Here is a 24796-nt window from a genome sequence, read left to right as displayed (position 1 = left end):
CTTCCTCGTCCTTAGTCTTTGTGCTGCTTTTGTAGAACTCAACAGGGAGAGGGATGGGGACGAAACTGGAATTAGTGGACTCTGTGTGTTATTGGCTCAGCAATACTCCCACTGACTCATATGTGTTACTGCAGAATCATCGGGAGTATATATTTTGATTCCTTTCTGTTTGGATATGCTAAAGATTCCTTGTTTTGGCTTGTAGACATTGCAGTTGCTGCCCCTTATGGTGGAGAAGACAAGAAAGGGCTGGTTTACATCTACAATGGAAGAGCTACAGGTTTGAATGGGATGCCATCTCAGGTCCTTGAAGGACAATGGGCCTCTGAGACAATGCCACCAAGCTTTGGCTACTCACTGAAAGGAGCTACCGACGTGGACAAAAATGGCTACCCAGGTGATCTTTCATAATAGCAATGCCGGTTCCTGTATCTTGTAAACTAATCCAACATTTATTTCACAGGGAGAAGCCCAATTCAGAACTGCATAAGAAAAAGAGATTTCATGGGGTTTTGATCTTTAGTAGGGATGAATAGATTCTCTCAATTCTACTCTGTTAGCATCCTGACATTGTGATGTCCCTTGGATTCTACACCATTTGTATTCTGGAATGAATTTCAGATTTCAGAATATCTGCTATTTCAGAATATTTGAAAAATCCCCCACCATTTGTTCTCTTATGGAAATATAGTAGAATTAAAAAATAAAATAAAATAAAACACATCACTTTTAAAAACCTTAGCACTTAACAATTGAACAAAGAGAAATAATAATTTCAGGAATATTTGGCGAAAGGAGGAAGAGTTTCTTTCATTTTTCTATTTGCTTTTGATATCTTTGTGACAGGATATAGGCAGGAAAAAGAGCAAAAATTCTCTGTTCAATCAGCTTGCAAAATTCCAAAAACATATCTTTGAAGAATAATGGATATCAACCTTTTGAGTTTGTGTAAACATGTCTGGCAAAGCAGCTCCTTAAAATCTAAGACAGAATTCAGCAGATTTAGGTTCCACAAGCATCCCCAATTTTTACCCTTTTGCATCCACATTTAAATGTTTACCTATTTGCTCTTTCAGCAAAAGCACTTGCTCCTAATTCACGTACTGGAGACCTGTTGCTAATCAGATAATTGCGTAACATTCAAAAAAAGTCTCAACTCTAAAAACAATATTATTTTATTCTATTTCCAGACTTGATTGTAGGTGCTTTTGGTGCTGACAAAGTTGCCTTATATAGGTAAGTGTTCAAAATTAAGTGAGAGCGGAAAAACCCAATGATATTTGCATTTTACTGAGGAGCAAAGCTTGCTTCACTGTTAGAGGCGTTGCCTTTTTCTACCTCATGGTCTCCACAGGAATATCAGGGTGAGGAATGGTTCCCTCCTTGCTCAATGGCCTGCAAGCAAGGGGCACAATGTTCTGTTCTCTGGGTGTTCTGTTATTTCCTCCATGTTGCACACAGCTACCTCCATGCATGTTAACCTCTGGCCAGCAGCTGAGCTTAGCAGCAGCTACCATCCTGGGGTTTAGTCAAAGAACTAAGCTGCAATCACAAATCTGGGTTTAAGCAGCAGCAGCGTGAATGGTTTGCAATCAGCCGGTTTGCAATCATAATCCCTGATCCATAGGACTAGGTAGACATTCTGCCTGTAGGTCTCCAATGACCTCCACCAGTGGGGGAGCTCTCCCACCATGAAGGCCCCACTGCAGCATTGGAAAGCGCAGCAGCAGAGGAAACACCACCGCCAGGGTGTTCAAACTGGGAGTAGCTACTATAAGGTCACTACTACAGTCGTGGGGCAGTGCAGGCTGGTCAGTCTGTTCCCTGCAGAAGGGCCCAATTAGGACCCCAGGCTGAGGCAAATGTAGCAGACAATCCACCAGCCCCAGTTAGGACAAATCTACTCAGAGGTTGGCCCCACTGAGCCTAAAGAAGAGGACAAGGTGGTTCTTTCATGTACTAACCCTGTTTTGCATCCCATTTGCTTCTTTTCAAAGGGCACGGCCAGTCATTACAGTAAATGCTGGACTAGAAGTCACCCCAACCATTCTAAATCCGGAAGACAAATCCTGTGAACTGAATGAAAATGGCCAGAAAGTTTCTTGGTAAGATGACTCATTTGTATTTTGAAATGGAATCTCGAAATGGATTGGGAGCCTCTTCAGTCAATCAAAGGAGGCCATGAGAGACAAGGGGCAAAGGGAACGTGTTTCCCCACACTTCCTGGCCTTATGCAAGGGAGCAAAGGACACAGTTTCCTCCTCATCGAGGTCCATAACCTGTGGATGCTCCAAAGAAGCAAACATATATACAAATCCGTCCTTGCTGTTTAAAAAATGGTCAAAGGCTCTTCCCAGGTGGGAAACTTAAGTGGATTCATTGTGTAATGTTATATGGTCCCATCTGAAGCATGAACAGCTTTGCAGACGTGTCCTATTCTAAGCCCTTTCCAGAAGCAGGAAGAGCCTATCAACAGAGCTAGCTAAATGGAAGGGTGGAAATCTGTTCACCCCATTGGGAGAATGTGCTCTAGCCGCCTCCGCCTCCATGGACAAGTCCTGTAAGGATGTGGAAAGGAAGTGAGTTGCTTGTGCTTCGTGCCTTGCCAACTCTTTTGAATGGCCAACATAGTTCTTGTACTCCTCCAAGTGCAATTTCCATTTTGCCTTTAAAAGAGTGAGGACCAACCTTACCATTAGGTGGGGGAGGCATACCAGTAATGGGCAGCAGCAATGAGGTGTTGAGGAACATAGCTGTGTGTGCTACACAGCCTGCCCTGCACACACACACATATACACACACACACCCAGGCTAGCCTGCTGCCTTCAGATGTGGTGCTGAAATATTAAACTGGCAATTCAGTTGGCCTAAGTACATGGAATTTGGGGAGTTTTTGCCTCAGGCAGCAAAAAGTCTTGGACCAGCCCTAATAAGAGCTCAGTTATACTGTAGCAGTAAAATCTTACCAAAATAGATAAACTATGCTCTTAAGCAAGTATATTTAATAACCGGGAGCTGAAGGAAGCAGTGGAGGGAACTTTTTTAAGTTTCTTTAAACCCAACAACACTGACCAAGGAATCTGCACGTGCAACTAGATCTTATTAACAGTCATGAAAGGGTAGGTCTGGAAGCCACTACTGCACTTCTGCTGATCAATAGATGTAGCTTGATCTTCAGGTACAAAATGTGTTTTGTTTTTAAATGTTCTCTAATTTTCCCCAACAGTTTTAAAGTAAAGTTCTGCTTAAAAGCGGATGGCAAAGGAAGTCTTCCCAGGGACCTCAGTAAGTTCCTCAGTAGATTTACTTACCATACACTTCGGTTCTCCTCATATTGTCAACAGATGTTCAGTGGCAATAATTTAAATTGTCAAACTTCTTTGGCTGTTCAAAGCCCCACTGGTATCAGACACGTGTAAAATCCATGCCCCTTTTAAATCTTCTGGCTCAGACTTCACACCATTGTTCTTCTCAATGTATGGGAGGCAACTTTGTGGTGGTCTGCTAGCTGGAAAAATCTCCTTCTCTGAGGAATCAGTCAAAGAACCCTGGAAAATGGGCCTATCTGGACTCAAATATGGGGTTCCCTGAGTGGTTTAAAGAAGCATGGGAGTATCAGGGAGCACAGCTGTAAGTTACTGGCTGGCAAAGTTGTGAGCATTGTGTTTCCAAAAAAACCCAAACCATAGTCCTTTCTGTTGAGGATAATTCAGACTGAAATTCCCAGGTGTCAACAAATGTTACTTATGTATGCTACTACTGCGGCCCATGTTTTGTTAGCCCAAAAATGGAAAACGAGCGAGGTCCCAACCAAAAAGAATGGCAACTTAAGTTGACAGAATATGCACAACCTGCAGACCTAACATATGGCATAAGAGAACAAGAAGAACATATGCTTAGAGAGGATTGGAAAACGTTTATTGAATATATGGGAAATAATTGTATACAGCTGAAAATGCTGGCAGCATTAAGATAAATTCAACAGTGTAAGAAAGTTTTGATGGCTGCAATAATGGAATACTGAATAGGGCTGCAATAATGGAATACTGAAGGGAAGTGATTGATATCTTAAGGATGTAAGATGAGTATTTTAAATTGTAAAACAGAAAATTTAATAAAAATTTTATATAAAAACAAACCGTTCCTCTGCAGAGGAAAAACTATTTGCGTTTAGACAAAGCTAGCATGTTGGGATAAGGCTAGGCTAGAATGTACCACCTCGTATGTGTGAGAACAAGGCCTAGCAGCAGCCACTAAGGAATTGTGACACTAATAGGAGACATGCTGGGAAGTTAAGAGACAGGAATGGAACATCCCCACTGAGCAACAGTTAATCTGGGAGACCTGAGGCAGCAGTGGAAACAGAGAGCATTGAGAGTCAGTGCCGTGCAGGTGAATAGTTGCTGATTAGCTAGCAGAACTGGGTAGAGGTACGGGCGCTGATGTTAGCAGCCTGTGCTGGCAGTCTTAGTCAGCAGCCCCCTTCCTGTATGGTCCTGATTCTCTCGGCCACTGCTCAGCCACAGCATCTCTTCCAGCTCAGCATCCTGCCTTACCAGCAGCTGCTGCAGTAAGGCACAGTAAGACGTGAGCATTGCTTGACTAAAATGCCTTTTCCTTTGGCGGCAGCTTTCCATGTGGAGCTGCTGTTGGACAAGCTGAAGCAAAAAGGTGCCATCAGGAGGGCGCTGTTTCTCCACAACAGGCAACCGGTCCACTCAAAGAACATGACTGTCCCCAAAGGGGGTCGAATGAGCTGTGAAGAACTTCAGGCATTTTTAAGGGTAAGCGTGACACAAGGCCACAACCCACCCACCTCCTGCCTTCTTGCTATACGTAGAGTTAACGTTATTGATGTCCAGAATCGGGGAGAGCCCTGTCTGGAGTGCCAGGACTCGAACTTGGAACCTTCTGTGTGCCTAGCAGATGCTCTGCCTCATGGCAACAGCCCTTCTCTTTTCTCCAAAAGAATTTACAAATGGCTGCCTCTTATTTACTTGGTTGTTGTTTTTAATTCCATCCACTATTGTTTCCATTAAAGTGGTAGGTAGCCACAAACCTTTGTAGTAGATGTTTGACTGAGTTCCATTCCAGTATAATCGTGCAGTTTTTGTTTTCTAAAAGCACCTCCATTTTTGTTCTCCCTTAGGACGACTCCGAATTTAGAGACAAGCTCACTCCAATCACCGTATTCATGGAATATCAGCTAGATTACAAAACGGCTATGGACTCTACTGGCTTGCAACCCATCCTCAACCAGTTCACTCCTGCAAACGTTAGCAGACAGGTACAGCACTGAGAGATTTAATGGCAAAACGTACTTTTGAATCGGCAAGCTCTCCTAAAGTTAATTCTCACAAACACAAGTTATTTTGTTCCTCAGATGTGGCTTTGCAGTGAAGTTTGAAATTCAATCTCCACAACACAGAAGAATGTGTTCTGTAACAGTTCCCCTCTGTCATTTGCCCTTATCAGTGCCGGATAGCAGGTGTACGCTGTTCAAAAAGCAAGGAAGCTGCAAATTTGCCCTTTGCCCTCTTACTACATAGGGAAAGAGTTTCACATTAATAGTGCTAACTTTCCCACATAGGGTAAAAGCATGGAGTATATAATGCATACATATTCTGATAGTCTGAACAATTCAAATATCATGTACCTAATTATTACTATTATTATTTACATATTTAGGCTCATATTCTTCTGGACTGTGGTGAGGACAATGTCTGTCGTCCGGACTTGCAAGTGGCCGTGGACAGGTACGAGTCTAACTCTTCTGCAAAATGGACAATTAGTATAGTAAAGACATTTGACCCAGTTCAGACAATCTCACTAAGATATGTGCAAGCCTTTCTCCCACACGTGCAGCCCCATTACTCCTTCTTTTCTGGTACGAGCATTCAGGAATCCTCTGATTAACCATGGTTTCCTGTTCCACATGAACCAAGAAACTGTGGCTGCTAGTTTCAGGAAAAAGCTAAGACACTGAACCAACTTTAAACTGTGGCTCAATAGCATGGCTTGTTCTAAAGCCAGTAGCCATGGTTTCATGGTTTCGGCAAAATGAGAAACTTTGATTAATTAGAGGTTCCTTGGTTTGATTGTTTGTGCTGTGAAGGGCAGAGCAAAGGGACTGTGCACATGGATGGGCTCTTCCATGTACATAAAGACGGTGTAAAATTTGTTTCCCTTATCTCACATCTTCATGAGTTACTGCTAAATAAAGGGGTGGTTCTGTGTCATTTTATCCAGCAGATGGCAGTGCTGTTTCTATACTGTATGTTTCGTGAGGCCTAGCTCTTTATAATTAGTTTACATCTAGGCAGGCCAGATACAATAGATTTTTGTACCTATGCCAAGCTGCACTACCCGCAGTCTGTCTTCTGTGCAGCAAAATGCCCTCTTTATGCCCTGCTTTTGAGTTCTGAGAAGACTAGATGATCCTCAAGAATCTACAATTCTGTGATTCTCTGACTCTGCTGTTTAGCTGGAAACAGCACAATACCAAGCCCTCTGCTATAGCTGGCTGTTCAGTTGTTTCTGTACAGTTCTGCTAATGTGTTGCATGACCTTGGCAGTTTACAAATGAAGTTGTTCCTGGGAGCACCTAGGAGAAGTGTTGCCGCAGGCTCTTTCAAACGTTTAATGTGCTGTAGTGGGTGGGGAGCTACAGCGGTGGGTGGGCAAGTGTCTGCAAAACTATGGTGTTGAAGAAATGTGCTTGAGTGGAAGAAGCATTTTCTGAAGGATGGACTGTTTAGTTTGCGATTTTTGTGCTTGCAGAACACCTGTTTTTGAAAAGCACTCGGCTGATCTAATGAGTGCAATGTCAGAGTGATGCTAGTACCTCACTGGGCCTGAAGTCTCCAACGTGGCACCCTCAGACAGACTACTTAGTACCCACCCAGCCCCCCTACAACCCTATTTTTTAATTAGTAGGGTTTTGGGGGGGTTGAAATTATTTGCTTACAGGTGTCAGGTTTTTCTGTGGGAGGTGGGAGGCCTGTTTTGTTTTTCTATGTTTTAGTTTTGAGCCGTTTAGACGTTTTGCGGTGTGGGCAGGGTTTGTACTTCACCAGTTTTCTTCTGTGGAATGGGTGTTTTGTGGTGCCTATAGGTTTATTAGTTTCCCAAATACGCCCCCAGACTCAAGAAGGTTTTTTGTGGTGAGGGGCTGTGCTAGGCTATGGTTTTAACACAGCTATGGAAACACATTGATCTAGAGCAGTGGTTCCCAACCTTTTTGAGAGGTCAACTCACAAGTCTAAATGTATTTGGCATGGTGACCCATTGATTATTACATGGATTTTGGACCTTAGACATTTGGCAGCTGTTGGTTTTGTTTATTTTAACTGCGAGTTGTTGTTTTTATAACCATTACTTGAGACATCCAAGCAAAAAATTAATAGCATTTATGTGGGATTTGTTGAAATTTTTATAGTACGTTCAAAGTTATTCATATTTGTGGGAATGTAAGGACACCAACCATCTGATTGCAGGATATTCCATCACAAGCTATAAAAATGTATTGCAGAAACATACAGATACTCAAGCCATGTCAGATGTAAAAAAAGTATGAGTGGTTTTGACAGTTTTATTCACAACGAAGTCCATCTTGGCAAGTATCAGTGGGGTGGCTGAGCTTGCATTTTGCTGAAGAGTAGATCAATGTGGGGTTTGATGGTTGTCAGACATAGTCTCAGATCATTATTGATACATAGCCTGCTTCTGTATTTCGTCTTTACAGCAGTCATTGCTGAAAAGGCTGTCTCGCAAAGATATGTGCTATCAAATGGCAACAGCATGGAGACTGCTACATCAGCAAGCTCAGGGTACATAGCAACATGAAGCCAAAATTTAGCTAACCTCAATTTCCAAAAATTCTCTTTGAGGGTCCCCACACACGACAGTTCGATGGATTGTTATTTTGGAACAAAGGCAACTTCATGGCATCAGTTGCAAAATGGTTTTGCTCGTGTTCAGACTTCTGCTTCTAAGCAAACTTACCCTTTAACAAACCCTAGCAGCAGATTCAATCACTGTTCACCACAAGGTGCTCATAGAGGAAGGGTTTGGTTTTTTTAATGTGCTTGTGCATAAGATGCAAGCTGTAACAGTCATACTAAACAATTCCCGAGACCATATAACACCGGTCCTGAAAGATCTTCATTGGCTCCCAGTATGCTTCCGAGCACAGTTCAAAGTGTTGGTGCTGACCTTTAAAGCCCTAAACAGCCTCGGTCATGTATACCTGAAGGAGCGGCTCCACCCCCATCATCCAGCCCAGACACTGAGGTCCAGCTCTGAGGGCCTTCTGGTGGTTCCCTCGCTGCAAGAAGTGAGGTTACAGGGAACCAGGCAGAGAGCCTTCTCGGTAGTGGCCCCTGCCCTGTGGAACACTCTCCCAGCAGATGTCATGGCAGTAAGCAACTATTTTACTTTCAAAAGACAACTGATGGCGGCCCTGTTTAGGGAAGTTTTTAATGTTTGATTCTGTATTGTTTTTAATATTTGGTTGGAAGCTGTCCAGAGTGGCTGGGGAAACCCAGCCAGATGGGCGGGGTATAAATATTATTATTATTATTATTATTATTATTATTATTATTCCCTGTACAAGCACCTCACAGTGAGCTGTCACTGGATCTGCTGCCAACCTGCAGAGAGTGGCTCCCAAGAGTTAAAATGTTGAGCCTTTCAGACAAAACATTGTAAGAGGTATTCATCAGGCCAGTTAAGGATTAAAAGTAAACATTATTGGGGGTTTATTATAAAGCCCACAAGCCACTTGCAGGTCATGACCAACAGGTTGAGAAACACTGATCCAGAGGCCTCACTTTTGTTCCATATTGGTCTTGTGCAGTGATCAGAAGCAGATCTATATTGGGGATGAGAATCCTTTAACCCTAGTCGTCAATGCCGAGAACCTAGGAGAGGGAGCCTATGAAGCTGAACTCTTTGTTACCGTCCCACCTCAAGCAGACTTCATTGGCATAGTTCGCAACAAGGAGGTAAGTCTAGTGAGTACGCTGTGAGCAGAATTTATTGCAACAAGTTTGTGTTTCAAACAATTGATGTGGGAAGCAGCAATATGAGTGGGCTGCTCACATGATCAGAAGATCTGTACATTACAAATGGGACATGGAATAAGTCTGCTAGGGAAACAGGTCTGCGCAACTACAGTGAGCTTTAGACAAGACCATTCATTGAGCTTCAGGCTCCTAAGCATGGATTTGAACCTGGGTCTCCCACATCCCAAGCCATAGTTCTGTCTACCATGTCATACACTTTTATCAAGCGCTAGTTCAGTGTAGCCCAAACTTTCACTTGGTGGGCATGTGGCTTTCTTGCCTCTGCATCTCAGTTCCTTCATGATAGGCCTCAGTAATTTCACATTATAAATATAATCATTTTCCTTCCTTCAAAATGTCTAAGCATTTAAAATAAGGAAGCTGTTAGGCAAAGCTTAACAGTGCCACCTTTTGTGGCTATTTTGCTTCATCCCTTTTAGTTGATCATATGGTGCTGATGAACAGTGTGGACCTGCCAGCTGGAAGATAAAGCTGGATGATCCTCTCCTAAACTGGGAGAGAGGTGTCTTGTCTAGCAACAGGGAGCAGTCTGTGCAAAGCGAGCCAGGCTGCTAAGACAAAGCTATTTCTGTTGAGGCGCTTAGAGCCACACATTTGGTAATTAAATTAATTCAGGCTCATGCTCTTACACCTTGGGAAATGAACGGGGCGATCCCAAGGGACTGGGATAAGTGCCTGTTGCTGTTTTGTCCCTAACATGGCAATAATTAAGAATGTACAGCGCAATAAATGCACCAGAAAAATTCTGCATGTCAAGATTCCCCCGCCATGATGCATTCAGGATTTACTTCACAGTTGTTAGCAACTGACTGTATTGGTATCTTAAAGAAGATTTAGGAGCCCAAGTTCTAGGTGAAGTTTTAAAAAATAAATGTTTTGGTAATACAGTCATACCTTGGAAGTCAAACGGAATCCGTTCCGGAAGTCCGTTCGACTTCTAAAATGTTCGAAAACCAAAGTGTGGCTTCTCATTGGCTGCAGGAAGGTCCTGCAGCCAATTGGAAGCTGTGGAAGCCCTGTTGGATGTTCAGGTTCCAAAGAACGTTCGCAAACCAGAACACTCACTTCCAGGTTTGCGGCGTTCAGGAACCAAAATGTTTGATTTGCAAGACATTCAGCATCCAAGGTATGACTGTACTATTGCCTAAGTAATGGAGCTGGCCTGCTAGAGTACTGATGAAATGTCGCTGCCTTAAACAAAGCAGCATTGCCCATTTGGAAGCCATTTTGGTGTTGTCAATACAGTTCCAAACTTGGACCTGGCTTCAATTCTCTCTTTAGTCATATGCACAATGGAACAAATCACTCTTTCCCTCTCTTACCTCTAGATAAGTGTGTGCTTAGAGATTACAGCCTGATAATTGATTATTTCCTCTGGACTTGAAAAACACTAGTGATCTTTGCACCACACTTGCCAGCGGAGAGACAGGTTCTGAACCCTAAAATGTCATGTTTGATAGACCGCTCATAACCATTGGAAGCGCTAAAGAATTCAGTGCAGACAATAAATATCATTATATGTCAGAAGGAGAATGTGCTTAGAGAATGATAAGTATTGTGCTCTTCTCTGAAAACAGTCACCTTTGTTTCACTGCAGGATTTGGCAAGGCTTTCATGCGCATTTAAAACTGAGAATAAAACCCGGCTAGTTGTCTGTGACCTTGGGAATCCAATGAAAGCAGGAACAAAAGTAAGAATTAACAAAAACAAAGGAGAACCCTATGCCTACAGCAGCAGGGTTTGCTGGTTTGGGAGGCAGCCTCATACTGACTGCCTTTTGGTTAATTGGATGAGTCACACGACGGGTTAAACCAACCACTTTCCAACTGTCACATGTTAAATCCTGTACATCTTCTTTTGTGTTCAAGCTTTCAGCCGGCCTCCATTTTAGTGTTCATCAGGAATCTGAGATGGACACCTTTGTGAAGTTTGATCTACAGATTCGTAGGTATGGGGCACTTAGCACTGTGTACTCACCTGTCTAATAACTGGGGCTGCTATTGAAACGGGGGGGGGGGGACAGGCAGAAACGGAATTAAATTATAAATAATAGTAATATTATTGTCTGTAAGAATATTAAATAGCAACAATGTAATTATATGGTGCATATACACACACACACTCACACACACACACATTTCCAATTTAATACCACCGACTTCCCTTTTTAGCCATTTTCTTAATTTATTTAAAAGCATGTATGCGTATCTCACATGTTTCAGAAATCTCCAAGCACCATGCAGTCTAAAAAGAAACAATAAATCATTAAAACCTTTTGCCCGTTAATGTCATAAATGAAATCTTGTTTGAGGATCTTTGTGTACCTGTGGCCTTTTGCATTTAAAAGGCCGCTGCCTCTCTTCCAGAATCTATTGTTTTAAAAACCTGCAATCTAACATCAGTCAGGACTGCATTGCCAATATATTACATTTAACCACAAAGACAGAGATACTCAGCATATTAGTCAACATATGCTGTAAAAGGAATGTATTGATTTGCGCATCTCCAAAATGGGATGTACAGAGTGAGTTGGAGAGAGAGAGAGAGTTTATATTGGATTGCATTCCTCTTTTAAATGGCTGTCTTAAGACCAATGAAACTTCTGGGCAGAGAGAGCCTGACACATTTTGTTACCTGAGGCAAAAAAATTCCAGAGCTTGGCCCCTAAATTGACAGTTTGCTGCCCTTTAAATGCAGGGATGGGAAACCTTTGGCCCTCCTGATAATGTTGTACTCCCATCAGCCCCAAACAGCATCACCAGTGATTGGAGAAGATCAAAGTCGTAGCCCATGGGTAGGCAAACTAAGGCCCGGGGGCCAGATCTGGCCCAATTGCCTTCTCAATCTGGCCCACGGACAGTCTGGGAATCAGCATGTTTTTACATGAGTAGAATGTGTCATTTTATTTAAAACGCATCTCTGGGTTATTTGTAGGGCATAGGAATTCATTCTTTCCCCCCCCAAAAAATAATAAAGTCTGGCCCACCACATGGACCGGCCCAACAATGTCTGGAAGGCCACTAGCTTCCCACCTCTGATTTAAAGGAGAAAGTTCTCAGAAAGCAGGCACTCTTCAGGCATTGCAAGAAAAGCAACTCACTTGAAATGGGCTACTGAACTGAACCGTGTGCTTTCAGCGCATGCTGCTTGTAGGGTAGAACCTCCTTCCTTTTACCTTTGACAGCAGCACATAACTTGACTCGCTGTGCCATTGCATTGTTTCACAGCTCTAACATGTACAACAACCTAAGCCCCGTGACATCTTATCAGGTGGACCTGGCCATCTTAGCAGTTGTCGAAATCAGAGGGTGAGTGATGGCCTTGGTGCCATTGTAGCTAGTGCCTCATTTCCTTCATTTCACAGTTATGCGGCTTATGCTGCATGCTCACGGTGCCTGATGGTTATTGTGCGCTCCTTATGTAATTTTAGGGTTTCTTCTCCGGATCATCTTTTTCTCCCAATTCCTAATTGGCAACCCAAGGAGAATCCAGAAACGGAGGATGACATCGGACCTCTGGTTCAACACATCTATGAGGTAAATCTGTGCTCAAGGCTGTAACCAGAAGGCCATGCCTGCTAGAATTATGCCTTACCTCTTGCCAGAATGGTTAACTAATCAGATGGCCTTGTGGGCTGCAAACCTGCAGAGTGAGGGCCACCAGGCAGCTTAGTACTATATGCAGGGATGTCACATGTCATGGTGTGTTCATGCATTTATGGTACCGAGACCACCCTTCTACCCTCCTCCCTCCCCCAGAAACAGAACAGAAAGACTTAAGAGCATGCATGAAAAATGTGTTACCTGCCAAGCCAAACACAACCCATGAGTCACTGTATTGTAGCCTGCCAGGTGCTTCACAACCTTTGGGCGGTATTTAACATAACAAATATGCATTACAAAAGCATTACACAAGGGCTTTTGGAGACCTGAGGAGTGGGGCGGGATTTTCCGTTCTAACATCTGTAGTGGCAGGTGGCCCAGTTCTGAACCAATGTCACACAGCTTTGAGATAGGTAAGAGCAAAGGGATTCGCTGTGGTCAACCTGATGTTGGCCCTTCAGATGCTATTGGACTGCAGCTTCTATCATCCCTAGCCAACATGAGCGGTGGTCAGGAATGAGGGGAGTTGTAGTCCAACAACATCTGGATGGCTTTTAAAATAGCATAGGATTGCCTGGCTGTGCCCACAGACAAGTTGTTGGGGCATATGCCACAATAGCCATAGCTATTGTACTGTAAGAGTGAAAATAGCATCGTTCTTCGTGGTCATTTGTTTCTCCTGCCTCTCACTAGCTCAGAAACAATGGCCCGAGTGCCGTCAGCAAAGTGATGCTCAATCTTCAGTGGCCTTACAAGTATAACAACAACACCCTGTTGTATATTATGGAATATGAAATTGAAGGCCCCATGAACTGCACTTCCGATATGGAGATTAACCCGCTAAAAATTAAGGTAAGTCGAAAACATCTTCAGATTTTCCGTGTACTGAGCAATCCATCTGTCGTGAATGTTTAAAGCAATACAAATCATTGTTAGTGGTTATAATGCTAAAGAATATTCAACTTGTCATCAAAAGGGGCAGCGGGGAATCCAGCGGTTGTTCGCTTGTATCTGCCCAAATGCTTGGCCAAAGAGGTTCTTCTGTGCAAATGTTGAGCGAATTCGTTAGAGAAGAGAGGTACAGGGAGAAATGAAGTGACCTTGGGAGGGTGATGATGCAAACATACTCTCATCTCGTCTGCTCAGCAGCATAGACCTTCTCCACTAAAGATCTGGTTGAAGTCACCTCACTCCCAAACCAGCCCATCCCCTTGTGGGCTCACTTGACAACAGCAGTTCCCTGAATGTGGACAGGGCAAGTGACCATTTCAAAATGGCCGTGGGCTTTTTGGTATCTCGTTTATCGCTCTCGATTTCCAATGTATGCTGTTCACCCATCCACAAAGTGTTTAGGAATGTGTCGCCAATCCGTACTGATAATCGAATCCTTCTTGATGCTGTAGATGTCAACGCCTCACCAAGATGAAAAGAATGAAACAACAAATGGAGGAGATAGCCGCAGTCACAATGTCAACCGGAGGGACCTCAGCGCAGCTGAGGGAGATGTACAAACTTTGGTAACGTCTGTTTATTGATTTGTTTGAGAAAAGTTTGAGAATCTTAGGTATGCTTCATGTGTCCCAAGGGATTGCTCCATAAAGCAAATTCTCATATAGATGCATAGCCCTGATTGACCATGACGGACAGATTGGTTAGGGAAACTCTGAGAAAAGAGGTGAGCAAGCTGGTGGGATGGTTGCCCAAACCTTTGGCAGCCTGCCTCTGTCTTTAGGTAAAGATGCCTAGGCCCTACTGCCTCACTCACGGGAGATCGAAACTGATCAGATGCTTTTTGATGAGTAGAGACCTGCTATATGGTAGCTATGTAATGCAAGAAATCCTGATTAACACAAAACATGCAACATGGTGTATTTGAACATCTCTCAGTGTGGGGGCTGGAGAGGCTGATTAAATTACTGTCCAAAATACTGGAGAACCACTGCCAGTCAACACAGATGGACAAATGATCTGACTGAGTATAAGGCAGTTCCTATCATTGAATCAAGATTTGATTTGGACTAGGGGAAGACTGTTATGGGCATGTATCACGACAGGGGAGTGAGAGAGAATATGTTACATAGCTCCCTTTGGATATTTAGCAATGCAAGTTCCCCTTACCAGAGATACCTGTGAACTATGGATAATTTTGCCTTGATGATGATGATGATACTTTTATTATTTATACGCCACCCATCAGGCTGGGTTTCCCCAGCCACCCTGGGTGGCTTACAGCATATATTAAAACATCAGGTGTATGTTTCTAGGTGTGTAGTGATGCTTCTAGGTGTATAGTGCCAGGTGTGTTGGCTCAGCACTATTTAAATCTGCAAATTACATGGGCTTTTTATCTAAATTCCCTTTCTGAAGAAGCCCAGTGAATTAAGCAGGGTTGCAGAATCCAAATCATTGCAGACACCACTCTGCAACTTTGCACCTCTTCTTTTGCAGGCACTGTTTGTGGTTTGGTTGTAAATTGCACACCAGCTGAGGTTACCACCAGGGGTTGCAATAAGTGGTCAGCCAAGACTGTACCAGCTCTAGGATTCAAAGCACTGTAAGGTTGGAAGGGAACCGACTCTGTGAAAGATTCCTGAGGGCCGTTTTACAGTGACCTTGGCATATATTGCTTGCTAGGTTACGTTTCTCAAATTCAAAACCTCTTAGAGCCTGAGTATTGCAATTCTGGTTCCCTGGGATGTTCCACTAGCAATGCCTCTGAGAAAAATCCTTATACGGAATGATTTATAACAACTGATTCAGACTGAGCATGCTAAGCTCATTTGGAGTTCTCAGAATAAGTGGGTGTAACTCATTTAAATGTGTGTAAATACTTTGCATGGTATGAATAATCGAACACATGACTTAGATAACCCAGAGCCACAAAATCCTAACATGGGACACACACAAATGGTGCACATCTACATCCTTTGCCACTGGCATATTCCCCCATCCTCTCTGCATTTGGGTGACAGCAATGGCAATTTGAAATGCAACATGCATGCCTGCAGCTGCTGCTGCTGCTGCAATGTTTTCCCCATGATCAGGAGGAAAAGGTTACAGCATTACATCAGCCACTGCAGGGTAGCAAATATTGGATTTTAATGGCCCTAGCGAGAGATGATTTAATGCTGCATGTTTATTGCACTTCAGATGCCTGTGATATACGAGGTGCAAACCTCTACAACTGATTTGCCAGCTTGACAAATAACTCATTGTTCCAAGCCTTTCCAGGAATGGAAAAGTCAAGGACAATGGGATTCTCAAAATCATGTGCTGATGACTTACCTTTGTGCCTTGTGGTTTCACAGTTCAAGGGTGCTGCCTCCTGTGTCCAAAGGTGCTTTAATATTGTAGGTATGATGTAAAGGAAAGCACACCCAAAAAAGGCACCCTTGTTCTTCTCCACCTTAATTTTGCTTAGAACTGTATGCACATGAAATCACAGAGCATAGGTGTGTTCATGAAAAATGGGAATTTAAAAAAATTGCATTCTGAATTTCCATGGTGTCACTTGACAAAAAATAATTCCACCCTGTACTGATGGAGCTACCATATTTTTCGCTCTATAAGACGCACCAGACCACAAGACGCACCTAGTTTTTGGAGGAGGAAAACAAGAAAAAAAATATTCTGAATCTCAGAAGCCAGAACAGCAAGAGGGATCACTGCGCAGTGAAAGCAGCAATCCCTCTTGCTGTTCTGGCTTCTGGGATAGCTGCGCAGCCTGCATTCACTCCATAAGACGCACACACATTTCCCCTTACTTTTTAGGAGGGAAAAAGTGAGTCTTATAGAGCAAAAAATACGGTATTTCTGTTTCTTCTCTCTGTCCACATCTGTCCACATCTCATCTCAAGTGCCCTCATTCATGGAACATCCATCTCTCCCCACCCACAGCAATAGATAAGACCTGGAAACATGGATAGAGGAGGTGCAAGCAACACATGAGATTTCTTTTTTCTTTTTTTAATATAATTTTTATTGGATTTTGCACAAATTTTACAACATGACAACTCCAAAACAACATAACAAATCTTTGGCTATCACAGCCTAAGACTTCCTTCAACCACTTCTAATGGTTTTCTTAGTTCCTTTCTGATTTTGCATTTTGTTACTATGCTTATTGCTAAAAGTCCAATCTTACATCAGCAATCTTAGTCCTTTTCACAATAATTTATATAGTCCTCCTTACAAAACTTCTTGTAACCCTACAAGCAATGTTAGGTAATTACAACTGTCTTTCAGATACAACATAAATTTATTCCAGTCCTTTAGGAAAGTCTGGTCCTGCTGGTTTTGAATTTTCCCCGTTAGTCTCTCCAGCTCAGCATAGTCCATCAATTTCGTTTGCCATTCTTGTTTTGTTCGCATTTCTTCTTGCTTCCATTGTTGAGCTAATAATATCCTTGCTGGAAGAAATCTCATGTGTTCTTGAATAGAATAAGAACAAGAACAAGAACACATGAGATTTCTTCTTGCTGTTTCTTTGAAGCATCCAGAGTAGCTTTGACAGTCTGTTCTCTAGCTGAAGAAACTGGAGCAGAAAAGGGAATGAGATAACAGGCAGAAATGTCATTTCATGCCAGTCTACTTAACATGAAATAAACATCTTCAGGGGAAAACAAGTTGCTGTTAGTTCCCAGACATTTTGGTGAATTCTATCGTGGAAATGTATGTAGGTAAATTTAGCCAGGGAGATCTACCTAAAAATGGTTCAGGAGCATATGCTTTTAATTCACACTTTACTCCCTTTTCCCAAACTTCAACATTTGGTATGAATATCACACAAGTCACCAGCAGCGTAATTCAAAGTCTCGCTGCAGTGGTACCCAAGCAGGGTGTAGTAGTTGTTACACCACCAAACATGTTGGGTCACCATTGTAGTAATAACAGCATTACAAGCAGCTCTCAGGAGGTGGATCCAGCACATAGGAAATAAATCAAGAAGTAAATGGAAGCATGGATAGCTCTGTGGTACCAGTTTCCTTTGAACATAACATCTGAAAACTCACGTACAGCTCTTCCTCTCCTTTTGTTTTAACCTTAGGGCTGCGGAACTGCAGAATGTTTAAAGATATTTTGCCAAGTGGGTCGCCTAGAGAGGGAGAAGACGGCAATTCTGTACTTAAAATCTCGCCTTTGGACTCAGACTTTCATGAACGTAAGCATCCATTGCTGTTTCTACGACATCTGCCTGCCCCTGAATAATATGGGTTCTAATTTGACATTTTCTTTCTTATCATCCCCATCACAGAAAGAAAACCAGAACCACTCCTATTCTCTCAAATCATCTGCTTCCTTCAGCGTTATCGAGTTCCCTTACAAGAATCTTTCCTTTCCCGAAGATGTCCACAATTCTACAATAGTAAGCTATTTGATATTCAAAATTAGCGCGACCCAGGGCAACACAATTAAGCTGAAAAGAGTTGTCAAAATGAAACACGCATCTGATCTGCTTCCAATGTTTGTATTGTCCTATATTAAATCATGGATTGTTGGGCTCATTCAGTTTTATCGCATGCTGCTGAAGCTTTTAATTAAATTTTAGCCTTCAATTAAAAGCTTTAGATGCAGCCTTCACACTGCTGCTCCAGATTGGGCTCGTGTCTGGCGCTGGCATACAGAATAGCATTGGCGCAGAACTCGGAGCCAGCCCATTGCATTGCAATCGACTAATCACACAATTGCAGACCCAATCCTATGCATGTTTACCTAGGACATATGTATTCTATCGAGGCTTATTTCCATGCAAATGTGCACAAGATTGCAGCCCTGAGCTTCAGCAGATTTATCACCATCAAAGCCAGCAATATTAAGCTAGACAGCATGGAGGCTTCAGTGGTGTTTAATTGGCCCTAATAACCTTCCACAAATGGAAGGACTGCAGTCGTACCTTGGTTTTCGAACAGCTTAGTTCTCGATCATTTTGGCTCCCGAACGCCACAAACCCAGAAGTGACTGTTCTGTTTTGCGAACTATTTTTGGAAGCCAAACGTCCGATGGGGCTTTGTGGCTTCTGATTGGCTGCAGGACCTTCCTGCAGCCAATCAGAAGCCACACTTTGGTTTTGGAAGTCGAACAGACTTCCAGAACGGATTGCGTTCGACTTCCAAGGTACAACTGTACTTCTGTTCATGGAAGACTTTTGCTTCGGTAGCGGGGAGGCGATTCGGAGATTCCTCCAAACCTCCACAGCAGATTTTCAGAGGGTGCAAGGGGCTGCAGGGCAAAGGAGGGTGCTGATTAAGCTTGCCTCTCCCACTTCTGCCATCAAGTATCCTGTGAGTGAATACCACTCAAGCATATTCCCATCAGTGGGAGCAACTCAAAATCCAAGCCAGTGAAGCTATGCGATCATCTTCTGACCAGAAGCTACCTTTATCTTACGAGCAATTCGGCAAGCGGTGCCAGATTTTGCTCCTGCCAAATCACAGCATACACACAAACATAGGCCAGGAAAACCTTGCTCCTTCCCTTTCGTTGAACAGTGTTTGTTTCTGCCCACTGGTGTGCCACATGCAAGTGAATCATGAAGAATTTCCAAAGCATATCCCTCCAACGCTCTACATTGTTTCTCTATAAAATATGTTGTCATCTCCTCCTCTTTAGGTTACCACAAATATCCTGTGGGGAATTCAGCCAGCACCCATGACCGTGCAAGTCTGGGTAATCATACTAGCCGTCTTAGCGGGATTATTACTTCTGGCACTTCTAGTCTTTATAATGTACAGGGTAAGTGGTGTCTTTAATGAATCATAGAATGGTAGAGTTGGGAGGGACCCTGTGGATCATCTAGTCCAACCCCCTGCCATGCAGGAATAAGCAGCTGTCCCATATGGGGATCGACCCTGCAACCTTGGCCTTATCAGCACCACGCTCTAACCAGCTGAGCTATCCTGGCTCATTTTATTGTACTATGCTACTTTTCAGAGTGCACTCCTATGCTCGTCTGTGATTAGCTCCCATTGAACTTGGTGGAGCCTATTTCTGAGTAGGTTCAACCTAGGGGGAAGAAGCCTCTAAATCAGTGGTTCTCAAGCTTGGGTCCCCAGATGTTTTTGGCCTACAACTCCCATGATCCCTAGCTCACAAGACCAGTGGTCAGGGATGATGGGAGTTGTAGGCCAAAAACATCTGGGGACCCAAGGTTGAGAAAGGCTGCTCTAAATCGTGGGTGGGGAACTGGATCCAGTCAGTGGGCCAGATCCTTACCTCTGCCACAAAGAAACTTTGAAAGATGGGTGGGACTGACCACCTGTCAATCCCCCAAGATGACCTCTCCAGAGGGGATCACTGGGCACAAAGCCACTGATGGGCACTGGCAGTATACCCGCAAAGGAGATCAGCTGATGGGCACAAAGAATGTGCCCTTTTTGTTTGCAGACAGGTTTCAGTTAAAATGGACCTATTTCCTCTGCCAGCCTGTTGATTGGCTGTATTAGAAAGTTCTCAGTGGGGCACTTTGTAGTGCAGCACATCCCAGCAACATCGGTATATGCCCTACACTTCATGTCAGGTGCGGGGCAAGAGGCTGTGGATTGGGGAAGCTGTCTAACTGGGACCTCTGCCAAGCCTAAAGATGGCCAAAGGTTCCCCTGTTCCTCTAAACTGACTTACCTTTTGTGTTCCATATAAATATTTGGAAATCAAAGCCAGAAATCCAGTAGCCAAAGACAGAAATCAGATGAGTAATCTTTTGGGGCATTCAGCATGGTTGTAGAGGTACACGTGCCCAATCACATGAAAGCACAAAACAGGTAGAAGAACAGGGAGTTTGTCCATTTAGCTGCAGCTTCAGATAAACACAAGGAAAAGAACCGAAGGAAACAAGTTGTACAGCCTTTGAGATTTCTGTAGCGGTCGGCTGTGAGAGCTCTGGTTCTAGTTGATTCAAATGGACCCTCCCCAGCCCTTTAACAGGTTTGCTTACGCAGTTATACCAGTTTTCAGACCAACCTCACAGAACAGTTCTGTGACCAACCTCACAGAACAGAAATATTTAAATGTTTTAAAATAGTAACAATGAATTGGCTGCTTAAGATCTGCGTCCAGATGTTTAAAGATCTGTTATTGCAGAAGGCCTGGCTGAGTTCTGCTGGTGGCAAGAGGTTCAGCAGTAAATAGATTTTTAAAGCGCTGTTGATGTGCTGGGTCAACTAGGCTATGTATGTGGATGTTAAAACAAAAAAAATTCCTTCCAGTAGCACCTTAAAGACCAACTAAGTCAGTTCTTGGTATGAGCTTTCGTGTGCATGCACACTTCTTCAGATACACTGAAACAGAAGTTTCCAGTGTATCTGAAGAAGTGTGCATGCACACGAAAGCTCATACCAAGAACTGACTTAGTTGGTCTTTAAGGTGCTACTGGAAGGAATTTTTTTTGTTTTGACTATGGCAGACCAACACGGCTACCTATCTGTAACTGGAACTATGTGGATGTTGTGCGTGTAACAACAGTAGCGTGGCATATGGAAGTCCCATGCACATACAGTGGTACCTCAGGTGACATACGCTTCAGGTTACAGACTCCGCTAACCCAGAAATAGTGCTTCAGGTTCAGAACTTTGCTTCAGGATGAGAACAGAAATCGTGCTCTGGCGGCGCGGCGGCAGCAGGAGGCCCCATTAGCTAAAGTGGTGCTTCAGGTTAAGAACAGTTTCAGGTTAAAAACGGACCTCCAGAACAAATTAAGTATTTAACCTGAGGTACCACTGTATGCGGATTCTGTGTGCATGGTAAAATGTTTTTGAAATTGGGGGCTGCATTTGTCTACCTGTTGTGGGGATGCCTTAACTATTTTGATACCCCCATGAGTGAGGCCCAGGGGTGTTTATGGGCAGAGATATTTCCCGTGTCGCTCCCAATGTGCATTGTATTTCCTTCCTTTCTCTCTACAACACAGGTGGGTTTCTTCAAGCGTGTGCGGCCACCTCAGGAAGAACAAGAAAGGGAACAGCTGCAGCCGCATGAAAATGGAGAAGGGACATCAGAGGCCTAAGCAGTGTTTTAGCTGTGTCATTTACCAAAAGGTTCAGAATGGTCAACACCTTCCTTTTTTAAAAAAAAAAATGTGTATTTTTTCTGCCTTGAGGGACAGACTGTCTAGAATTGCACTGCAGGTGTCTTCTGGCATTTACAGTAGTCAGAGGTTAACAATATGTTAGCCTCCCTCCTATTTAATCCTGTTCACATACATGACTAATACATGTGCACTGATGAGCATATTTTTAGTGCCACAGCCTTGCTTATCCGGCTTCGGAAAGCTAAAGACATAAAATGTATTGATTGGTACAACTTGAACTGCTAGCAAGAGTTTGAAGACCTGCAATTACTACATCCGTTTAATGAACTGTGTGTACACTAATTGAAGACTGTCTGGGCTGGACCATTCCACGGTACTCACCAATCCTCAGAAGTACTTAACTTGCCACTACATTTTCAAACCAGAAACATCTAAATTGACAAAACGTACAATGTTCTGCTCCAGTTATATGATTTCCAGTGAGTTCGCCATAGAAGACAACTGTACGGTACCCATTTCAGGAATTGCTGTCCACTTCGTAGATGCAAAAGTTTTATTTCGGTTTCCTAATATTTATGAGATATCATCAGCCTTTTTCTAGACACTAATATACCCATACTCTGGGAAATGATTGATTTGTGCACCAGACTTCTGATAACTTTTCTAGCCTTTCATAATTTTTCGCACTTCAGAAAATTCAAAGCCTATACAAGGAAATGGAAATTCTTCAATCACAATATATTATAAAAATAATTAAGAGTATCTGCTTGACCTTACTATGCATAATTTTACTTCTGCTTTCAAAATGCAAGTTTTGAAACAAAACGGAATTATTTCTAGCAAAACTAGCCTGTTGGAGGATGAGCAAGAAGAGGAAATAGAGGGAGCGAAGCAAATGGTGCTTAGATGAATTGAAATTCTAACCTCTTACAAGCCCACTAGAAGCCTTCAACAAATGTGTCTCACAATTTCCAGCTCTTACCTGCAGCCTAAGGTAGAAAACTGAAGAGTTCAGAAGGCCACATCCCGCTCTAGATCTTGGCTTGGCTCTGGGTCTTTACAGATCAAACCCTTAGACACGTAAAGAAGGAATCCTGTTTGCACAAGTAAGTTGACAGGCAGTGGTAGCAGACATGCTGTGCTGAGCGTGTCCCAGTGAAGATACTAAGTGGCAGTGTTATGCTGTCTCAAGTGGGACCTCCTCATGGTTGCATTTGGCAGGAGGTTTAAAAAAAAATCGTCATAGAGGAAAGCAGTGGAGTAATGAAGGGAAAGCATTTTATTCTGAACAGCTCGCAGGATGCATGTTGTTAAGCAGGAAAGAGCCTTAAAGGGCAGTTCCAAGTGAATGGGATTTCAGAGGAAGTCGACTGTACCTTCACTCTTTCTGGGATCATTGCCAGGATTTGATCTATGGAAGGAAGCTGAAACCTCAGTGGAGATGTTGGCCAGGTATTAAAGAGCTCTCATGGAGAGCTTTCCTGGAGAAGAGTGACCACTGAGGCGATAATACAGAAGGAGGCAAATGTGAAGCTGAATTGTAAGGTTTGGTCTTATGTGCTTCTTCCTCTTCCTAAAATGGGGTATTGTAAGTACATTTAACGGGAAGGATATGGCTAGTTGCAGAAATAAAAAATGTGGACTATGAGAGCAACTGTGTGCCATGTAGATGAACTACCAAAATTGGGAAATGAGGTCGATTTATCAAAGCGATGTGGTTCTGAATTGCTGATTTATTTTTAACATCATCTCTATTTTCTGTGAGAGGAAAAATACAAAGGGACTTAAGTTTTAGTGTTTATCTCGGGCCTAGTGCACCACGTGCATGCACATCATTTGATTTTGGGGGGGATATTGATTACTGTACTCGATGACTGTTAGCTGAATGTGTGAACTTAGGAGCAACTGGAAAAATAGAGCTCTGTCTATGCCATGGTGCCAGATCTGATGGCCCTTTCATACAGGCAAGTTATCAAGTGATGAGCATGCAGGTGTGAACTAGGCTTAAGAAAATAAAGAGAAGACAATTGCTTCTATGGGGCTCAAAGTAGCACTTTCCATACAAATGCCATACTGAAAGAGGTGATTTTTTGATAAGCATGAACTGCAAAACACAACAGATTGTATCAGTTTCCTGAGTTATTGGATAGTTTTGCTTTGCCACATACACAGTGTGTTCTTCCATAAGGGCCAATGACGCTGCAACACTTTGTAAATAGTACTCTGGTTTATCCAAATCTCTTTTTTCTTGGATATCCCCTCCTAGACCATTCAGATGAATGAATTTGTACTGTATGTAAATATTTTTAAAGGAACGAATGTCACAGAAGTAGGCAAAATGAAATATATTAAGCATTTTATACTTAATAATTCTTTTCATGAAGAATATATATTTTGTACACAGCAAAAGCCTATGCATCAAAATGTACAAAAAACGCTACCCCCCCAACCCAAAACCAAATGGTTATGTCCTGTCACTTCAGTCTGCTTAATTGGAAGCAAATATGGTTAAGATAAGAGATAAATATTTTTTTCTGGCCTTGTGGTTCTATTGGTCTGTATCTGGACATAGCTGTTACTGAAAGTATCCTTCTTAACAGTACAATCCTATGCATGTTTATTCAGAACAGTCCCATTCTGTTCAATGGGGCTTACTGTCAGGTAAGTGTGCACAGAATTGCAACCCAGAGTGAGTTATCAATCAAGTTCATTGCTGAATAGACACATCTTGGTGTGCTGTATTACAAAAGCATAAATTTCCGAGTGGTATATCGTTTAGCAATCTGCCAATTTATATTATTAATTAGAAATTTGAATTTCTTTTATCTGCAGCTTAACGTAACTCGGTGAACAAGCAGATGTAGTCCTATGCTCCCACAGCTAACAGCTGCAACCCAGTGGTGTTGGGAGTTTTGACATCTTTAAATTTAAATATCTGAAAACAACAAGATTTAGAAAACTGACAAAAATGCATTAATTAAAGATGTAAAGGTAGCACTGGGTTTTTCAGTTCTGTGTGGTGTTAGGGGTGTGTGATAGAGGTTTCGTAATTTGAGAGGCATTATGTTGGACGCAGGTGGCGCTGT

General features: G+C 42.8%; 1 protein-coding gene across 1 annotated transcript in view; it reads left to right on the top strand.

The window, feature by feature from the left end:
• The window catches only part of ITGAV (integrin subunit alpha V), a 63864-nt gene extending 39629 nt beyond the window's left edge, over window positions 1–24235 (top strand). Inside the window, exons 13-30 of the mRNA XM_081912111.1 lie at window positions 206–397; window positions 1191–1236; window positions 1998–2105; window positions 3227–3285; window positions 4630–4784; window positions 5150–5287; window positions 5689–5756; window positions 8858–9005; window positions 10684–10776; window positions 10955–11034; window positions 12314–12394; window positions 12517–12622; window positions 13382–13540; window positions 14092–14205; window positions 17736–17849; window positions 17943–18053; window positions 19298–19420; window positions 21591–24235. Of these exons, the coding sequence (XP_081768237.1) occupies window positions 206–397; window positions 1191–1236; window positions 1998–2105; window positions 3227–3285; window positions 4630–4784; window positions 5150–5287; window positions 5689–5756; window positions 8858–9005; window positions 10684–10776; window positions 10955–11034; window positions 12314–12394; window positions 12517–12622; window positions 13382–13540; window positions 14092–14205; window positions 17736–17849; window positions 17943–18053; window positions 19298–19420; window positions 21591–21686 (1991 nt within the window). The 3' untranslated portion in view covers window positions 21687–24235. The remainder of the gene's footprint in view (window positions 1–205; window positions 398–1190; window positions 1237–1997; window positions 2106–3226; window positions 3286–4629; window positions 4785–5149; window positions 5288–5688; window positions 5757–8857; window positions 9006–10683; window positions 10777–10954; window positions 11035–12313; window positions 12395–12516; window positions 12623–13381; window positions 13541–14091; window positions 14206–17735; window positions 17850–17942; window positions 18054–19297; window positions 19421–21590) is intronic.
• Window positions 24236–24796: the final 561 nt, after the last annotated feature.

The sequence above is a fragment of the Podarcis melisellensis genome, assembly GCF_964234715.1.
Source record: "Podarcis melisellensis genome assembly, chromosome: 1".
NCBI lineage: Eukaryota > Metazoa > Chordata > Lepidosauria > Squamata > Lacertidae > Podarcis > Podarcis melisellensis.
The sequence above is the reverse complement of the archived record's forward strand: the minus strand, read 5'-3'. Positions and strand labels throughout refer to the sequence as shown.